This window comes from Scomber scombrus, chromosome 10, assembly GCF_963691925.1.
Source record: "Scomber scombrus chromosome 10, fScoSco1.1, whole genome shotgun sequence".
Taxonomy (NCBI): Eukaryota; Metazoa; Chordata; class Actinopteri; order Scombriformes; family Scombridae; genus Scomber; species Scomber scombrus.
In genome coordinates, this window is record NC_084979.1 from 11,307,766 (window position 1) to 11,316,242 (window position 8,477).

At 35.8% G+C, this 8,477-nt stretch overlaps 1 protein-coding gene across 1 annotated transcript; it reads right to left on the bottom strand.

Annotated features, from left to right (window-relative positions):
- Positions 1-1,066: 1,066 nt before the first annotated feature.
- stac3 (SH3 and cysteine rich domain 3) lies at positions 1,067-5,400 on the bottom strand. Its single transcript, XM_062427383.1, has 12 exons — positions 5,358-5,400; positions 4,810-4,888; positions 4,184-4,337; positions 3,952-4,049; positions 3,723-3,777; positions 3,477-3,574; positions 3,178-3,247; positions 2,858-2,907; positions 2,631-2,713; positions 2,427-2,478; positions 2,163-2,300; positions 1,067-1,993 (listed from the first exon to the last, which is right to left on the bottom strand). Exons 1-12 carry the CDS (start codon positions 5,363-5,365, stop codon positions 1,886-1,888), a joined length of 993 nt encoding a protein of 330 aa, XP_062283367.1. The 5' UTR covers positions 5,366-5,400; the 3' UTR covers positions 1,067-1,885.
- Between the last annotated feature and the right edge of the window lie 3,077 nt (positions 5,401-8,477).

Consider the following 8,477-nt stretch of genomic DNA (forward strand, 5'->3'; position numbering starts at 1 on the left):
TGTTTAAACCTTTAATTAAGATTGCATCATGATAGAAACTGACATTAGTAGAGAGAACATAAATGAAAAAAGGTGCATTTACAGTGTTAAGTTTACTTTGGGTGTTGCTTCTGATACTACTGCTTTTAAATTCTCAAGAGATGTACACAACTTTTGTAAGTGTTAAAGCTTGACTTTTTATGTTATTTATGTTTCTCCATTAATGAGGTGAAAAGAAATGTTTGCATGCACCACAAAAACTTACAAGTAATCCTTTTGGACATTGTCATCAGACATTGGATCTTTCACACAGCTGCTGTCTAATTAATTTCATCTTCATAGCAAACTCATTGTTCTTCTTAACGTTTTAAATTATGAAGATTGTCAACAAGGACTTTCCTTTCTGTCTTTGGAGAGAAGCCAAAGATTATTTTGAATCTGAAACTCAGATCAGTAAAGTGTCAAGTTTTGTTTTGTTTTTTAATCTGGAAAAAATCTTTATTATTTATATTTTTAATTTATACACCTTGGTTGTATTTTATCATTTAGTAGTTGTTGTTGTATTTTTTAAACTCATCACACTACTTAGCACATTATATTTTAATTTGTATATTTTAGTAAATGTTTTGCAATAAAAAAATGAAGGAGGAAAGAGAATCAGTAAAAGTCTGGGGCGGGGGAAAGTAAATGGAAGCAAAATGATTTTGATGTGTAATATTTGCAGCTGGGTAACATGATTTGCCCAGAGTTATTAATCACAGTCTAAACTCAGCCTGGATCTGATACAACTGGAGTTGGGCTGCCAGTCTAAACACAGGATATGATGTGTGCTCAAACTGCAGTGCAAGTTACGGATTACTTCAGCAGCAGCAGTCTCAAGTGGGACTATACTGCTCCTATTGCATGACATATTAAATTTGGACTAAAGTTTGGCAGGTTGTTAAGCCAATATGCAGATAAGAGTTAAAGGAAGTCAAAGGTTCAGAAATGAAAAAAAAGACTTGTAAAGAGAGTGCTGCCACTTCTGATAAGGAAACAATTGTTTGAGCAAATTGATACAAAATTGAAATAAAGTTTCACAAGTAGCTTTTAAGTGCACTTCAGGTTTAATAGAAAGATTTATGCTCCAAGCATGCAGTTAATTTTATCAGCAGCAATTAGTGCAAACATTTGAAACAATTGTAAGAAGTATTGCAGGGTTTGTTTGTATTTTTACAATGTTTTTGTGGTTCATCAGGATTGCATGTGGAATTATGTACAAGCCATACCTATGAAATGTTCTCCGCAATTTGTTAATATAAAGCTATGTACATGTTAAAAGGGCTTGACTTCAAAGCTTCTACAGTTTTAATATAAAGGATAAAGTAGCCTTGCATATTTTTCATACACCCATCAGTTTCCAATTTGCTAATTTATTTATCTGAGTTTTCTTTGTGGCCAAACTGATCTGCTGTAATATGTAACAGGAGCTCTCCCTTTCCACTTCTTTAAGATGCTGTATTGCCAAACTGATTTAGAAATTTACTTTCTTTACTTTGTCAAATATTATAGTAAGCCTCTAAATTGTCACCTTCATATCAATTAATAAACTGCTTTATAGCCTTTTACGAGGCTCTCCAGGTGTTCTCTACCTCTCCTCAAACGAAATCAATACATCCCCTGATTGTCGCTTAACAACTTACAAATGTACATATTAATGAGACAGTTTTCTTTCTTTTCAGTCTCTCTTTTGTTATGCTCCACTTACAGCAAATTCACCTCTGCAGTGACAGACCCAATAAGAGCAAATCTTGATTTTTTTTGGGGGGGGATAACAAATATAGAAAATTGTTGAAAGATCAGGAGGATCTACAGTTTGTATTGATATTTAAAGTGTTGCTGGCCCTTTCATTGCAGATCATGGTTTTCATGTCACAGTGATCTCCTCCAGCAGATCAGCGGGGAAGTAGCCCAGCTTGCGTCCGGTGCTGACCTTCAAGTAGCCGCCTTTCTCATCTCCTTTCTTCACCACAATCTGTAACACAGAATGACACAGAACAAGCCAACAGGTCAGTATCAGTGTTATCTTGAAACACATTCACAAATACTGTATGATGTTCGTGCAAAATCTGATGAGAGGCTTGTTGCCTGTCGTTCAGTTATGCACATACTAATAAACATAAACTAGACATTAGTGCAGTTACCTGATCTTTCTTCAGTGTGATTTGTCCCATCTCTCTGTTCCCTACAAAAGAGCGCGTCACCTTGAAAACTCTTTCGGATGCACGCACTTTTATGAGGTAGTTGGTGGGGAAGTAACCTGACTTATCCCCCATCTTTCCCTGAAAATAGAGGGAGCAAACTTTGAGTTCATCCACACCAGAAATAAAAAAATAGAGCAAAGAAGGATCAGACCAAATCAGGTTCACTGCAAAACTAAAACAGGAAAGTTAAATGTTTAGACTCACCCTCCACCACTCTTCATTGGAGTCATCCAGTACCGTGATCCGATCACCGGGGCTAACACACAGACAAACTCATGTCTTTTACCAACACATAAAACAAGTCTTGTCTGATGACATATTAAAGTCAATTTAACTTAATAAATAAAATAATATTTAAACTGTGTTCAATTATTGCATGTGGGGATGTGTTTGTGGTTTTAAACATACTGGAAGTCGAGATCGTCTTTCTCAATGGCTTTGAAGCGGTAGAGAGCCAGGTAATAGTGGGACAGTGAGAATGTGCCCTTACTCTGTTGACAAAACAGCACAGATTCTGCTGTTTATGACAAATGATTTATAACAAAAAATATGAGCACATGCAGTATTACAGCTGGCAGATCAGGGCCGTAGCTCTCTGTAGCTGCTTACAAGGAAAACGGAACACATTTTCTTACCTTGTCATCTGCTTTGTCTCCTCCTTTCTCCTTCTTATCATCAGGCTTCCCTGTGTGAAAATCAGAGTAAGAGAAAATCAAGTCCTTGCCTAGTAATGACGGGATTTAAATCCACTATATTTTGGAAATGGATAACGAATAATTTCGTTTTGGGTAGGTAATTTTCTTGTAGGATTAGTGACTTTTTTCCTGCACACTAGATCATTTTCATGACATAATGAAATTATTTTATTCAACTCCATGCTGGATATAGTAATATGTTCATAATGTGTAATTTTTATGACCACGGCTAGCAGAATAAGCAACATAATTCTTTGTACCTTCTCCTCCCTCTTCATTCTCTTTGGGCTGCTGGTTCTCCTCTTCCTCTTCCTCCATCATCATCATCATCTTGAGGAAAAACATTGTAAACATCAGCATCATACACAAATATATATTTTTTGACAATGTATTCATATATTACCTCAAACCCTTTAAAGACATTGTATTTGCTTAATATTTGCTTTAATTGTCTTGATTTATGTTTTCTGGTTTCAGTGAATGAATAAAGACAAGGAGACATTTTATTCATTCAAATTTTAGTTTACAAGGTGTGATTAAAAATACAATATATGCTCACGTTTTTCTTGTCATTTTCATTCTTTTTTCGCTCCTTATTAGCCATGATGACTCCGACCCGCAGGGTATCAAAGACTGGGTCATGATGGTTTGGGTTGTCTGGTTCAGGATATAATAGTTACACAGATAATCAGATAATCATACAGATAATTAAATTGTGCACTTTCATTCATAAGCTTTACTCTTTCACAAACAATAAATGAAAACACCTAGATATACATTGTCATTCAGCATTCGGTGGACTCACCTTGTTGGTCAGTGCCGTACAGAGGGGAGCTGTAGGCCCTTCTGAAGCCAGGCGGCTACCAGGAAGAAATAAGAGAACACCATGTTTCAATGTTTCAAGACATTTTTGGTCATGGATATCACCAGGAGTAAAATAATGGGACTCTTTATACAACAGCGATAAATATACAGTGCAGTACTGTATATTTATCGCTGTTGTTGCTGAGCTCAGCAGAAGGAATAGGACTCACAATTTTGCCAAAGCACCTCTGGAACTCAACATAGTGCTGACATGAATGGTGGATGTTGGTCTTGCAGTTTTTACACCTCAGAGCAAATTTGTTGTTCACTGAAAAATAAGCAAAGGAACAGCAATGGTGCCTGTCAGAAACCAAGACTCAAGTGTATAAGTAGCCCATCTATGAGAAAGAATAGCGTCACGTTGTTGATGTTTGTGCATGTGACGTCATTTCCAATACATACAGACTATCATGCGAGCGCAGACATCACAGAACTTGGGTTTCTTGCAGTAATGGTCCTTGAATTTGTGGGGTTTGTCATTGATACGGAGAACAGGCTCTTCTGGTTCTGGTTCCTTCTCCTCCACTTCCACCTCCTCCTCATATATGAAATAGACCTGGAGACACAACAAGATATATCTTATGTCATTTAAAAAACATAATCCATGATCAAGTTTTGCTGCTTTCCAGGAAGCATTGCCTGTAGAGGGGAAGAAATATGATAATGGGGATTAAGTTCATGTGAATAATATACAATTTGTGGAAAAATGTAGTGTTTATAAAACAAAACAATAGTCATCAAAAAGTGACAGTGATAAATCATTTGACCATACAGGTTTTTGAAAAGATTTTCATTCTATTGTTCATTCTTATATTCCTTTTTCTAGCATCTAAATAGTCACATTTAGTTCATCAGTTAGCAGCGTTACTTTATCCCACAGGGGAAATAAAAGAAAGGAACACCTAAGTCAGGGCTCATGTTTTTCCAATCAATGCTGCATTGCGTTCCAGTCCCAGCTGGCGGCTATTTTAAACTGCCCGGGAATGGCACCTCTGACAGTGGGGGGTTGACATGGTCCTGTCACTCACAGTATCTCCGTCCTCTTTCACTACGTTGTCAGGAACTGGAGGGTTGTCATGGATATCCACAGAGTTTTTGTCATCCTCCCTGACACAGACATACAAAGAAAAGAAAACAAAGCCACAAGTGAGATCAAATCATGTGAATTTGGTTAAAAAAAGTTCTAACTTTTGTTTTTTAACTTTAACTTGTTTTTTCTGAAGGTGAACCCTTAAAATTTAAACTATGTTGATAACACAACATGTCAACATGAATATTATAAAAGTTGGAGTGACAAGGTTTTCACAGGGCAGGATGTGACTGACATGCTTTGTACCAGTATCAAATTGCCATTCCACCTTAAAATAGTTGAGTGGTGATTATTTATTCTGGGAGACTCCTGTGATACAATTTTTCAAAAGAACATGGAGCATCATTGTAGCTGAAGATAGAAAAAGTCAAACTAAGCTCAAATTAAAAAGGAGATGTTGAAGAGGTGCAAGCAGGTAAACTAGGACAAACAAGACATTTCTCATGCACATGTTATTGAAGTGATTTGAATTTGATTTATACTCACAGGTCCATGGTGTTGGGTGGACAAAATCAGCACCGCCCCACCTACAGAGACGGATATATTCAGGTTTCTCTGAAGCTAATTATTATGAAGAGTTTCGCAACAATTAATAAACAATCATGATATCTTGGTTAAATTAAAGGTTAAAGGATTTGTCATATGAGTTTTTGAAGCTGCACACTTGCACAAAAAAATAGTATATTTTGTAGATCACACTCCTATAAAAAACTGTTAAGCGACTCTGTTAAAGACTTAAACTTCAGTGCAATAACAAATACAAGAAAAAAATTTATTTTTTTCGTATCAACTGTCATTTGCCATTACTGGTAAAATCAACAAGCACCATGAGCCAACTGTGTATATTTCATACAAACACAAATAGACAGCAAATTAGGTCATATTAAGCATGCACTGTATTTCTTTCATGTGTAGAAGTTTGCCTTCACATGGCAGCCAATCAAAATGTATCAAATTTTGGCTCAGTATTTTATAATCCTTTACCATCTATAAAAGGATAATAATGATCAAAAAACGTACAGAAAAATGACATATGATGTTTGTGATGTGGAAAGTAGATTAGTACGAACACTACTGTTTCAAAAACAAATGTGATCTGTGAATGCACAGCAGATGGATGCATTCTTGTGTCTGTATGAACACATAACATGAACATAAGAAGTTACATTTAGCTGTATAATGCACTTGAATACACAACACAGACACATCGTGCACTTGTCCAGTTGACACAAACTATTCTAGGTTTGTGAAATTCAATCTCTTCCCAGCTAAATCTGGTTGCCTTTGCCAGTCATGGAAAAAAGAGAAAAGTTTTAGAAAATGTAAGAAGTAAATATCCAGCTTTATGAATCAGTACAAATATTCTCAATTTGTAAATTATTCAACTAATATTCCACAGCTTATGCAACAAAATGTAACCCACTGACAGTAAACTGAGTAAAGTGACTAACTTTAACACTTTTATGGCATTTGCAACAGAATGACGCAAACTGCAAATTTAAACTGGGACATACCTGTTGTCAAAATCCACGCTGATAGCAGAAGAAATCCGGTAGGTGGGTAAATCTCTGAACTAGTCCTTCACCCGCTGCCAGTGACTGAATGCTGTATGGTCAGTGGACTTGAGTCTAACAAACCAGCTGTCCTTACTTCAGGCCCTCAGGATTCTGTGACCTGTACAGTCAGGACGCCTTTCTTTATTCCCTCTACAGTGCCTTTAGGTGATTTCCAAAATTGATGTTGATTTCATGCTTGGACTGTGATCCTATGTCCTTATTGGTGTACTTCACTAGGATTTTTTATGTCTATTTGTGTGTTTATGTGCGTGCCAAGCTGAGGACTCATGTGTCAACCTGACTGTTTGGGACAGCTGGGGACGTCAGACTGATCCCTGTTGACGAGGGGAAATCAGATACATCTCTCACTGTCTTCTTCACACACATACATCATACACACCTTTTTCCTCTTGTCCCACTTTTTCACAGACAACAAAAACACACACAGACATTCATACTGCTCACTGTCTTCAACCTTTAATCCCTTGGAGACCAAACAGAAAACAATAACAATGCACAAACCTGTGTGTCACCTTTTTATTAATCATCTCATCAGATCATTTTAGTTTAGAACTGCAGCTACAATTCAAAACAATCAACAAAGGTTGATAAATGATCTTGAATGATTTGAGGCTGAGTTTGACAATTACACACATATGTATATTGTTTGTCTCAAGTCTGCCTCTGATATTCTTTGACTACATATAAAAAAAGATTTACACCATCATATATGGAGACATAATTGATTTAAGGAACAAATCAAAAATGTAAACAAGTAAATAAAATGCAATATGTTTTTGAATTCATTGCTGACTGCTCAGAGAATTCAGTGACTTTTTTATTTGTGATGTCTTAAGTTCTAAAATCCTGGCTACTGCCTTGTTTATGCCATATGCCACATTTTACTGTGCAATTAGACTTAAGACAGAACTGTTTCATTTTTCTGCCTAGACTTAAAATACCTCATAAATGGAGGTGAGTGTTATCTGCATTAACTCATCTTGATCATATCTTTAAAACTCTTAAAGACTCTTATTTCTTAAAGTATTAGAACATTGGTCACAGGGTTGTTAAAATCAAAAGATTTTTTTTTCATGTTAGGAACATGAATTTGCAAATTCTGCACATGTCTATTTACAGCTAATGGTTCATTTGAAAACTGAAGGTTTGTTCTTGCAGTTGCATAATGAACTGTCAAAAGGTCCAGGGGCAAAAATAATTTATGGTCCCCTACTGGTCTCTTTGTCCCCCTCTTTTTGTGCTTTGTTAATTTGTACCTTTTTGGTTTCTTAGTATATATTGTCTATTATATATGTAGGAATGTGGACAGTGTAAGCCCAATATAAACTGGATTGATAATAATAATAATAATAATAATAATAATAATAATAATAATAATAATAATAATAATAATAATAATAATCATAATAATCATCATCATAATAATAATCATAATAATTTATGTTGTGGCAAAATGATCTAGGACTAATGACGCAGTTGTCATCTTGAGGCCCTTGTCATTTCAGTGTATATTTAACTGCTTTAATTGTCAGCCCATGAGTCCATTATTCTGAGCTGCAGACATTATTATCTTGTCCTCTATTAAGAAGCTTTTTTTAAACGGAGTTTTTGGAACCAGTATACAAGTTTACAGCACATTGTGTATAACACTCCACAATCTCAAGCACACTACGTGAACTAAAGGTTGTAATCAAAAAACATAAATACTTGCTCATGTAAAGCTTACAGAGGTGATACACTTTAACAGAATGTTGTTTGTATGTTCAGATACTGAAGACATTTATTGTTTGATATAGATAATCAGGTCTGAAAAGTTTGGCTTTTATCTTAAGAATTTGGATTTGTAAATATAAAATTCGGCCAAAAGAATAAGCATATTAATCCCAAAGATGTGCAGACAGAGACTCCTGCCATATTCACTGGATGTCTATCAGGGTGCTCTGATGTCTGTCTGGAAACACTACAAAGGTCCCGTTGCATGTCGGGTACACTTTTCCCTGAGCGCTCACTGCGCATGCCCGTCAGAAAA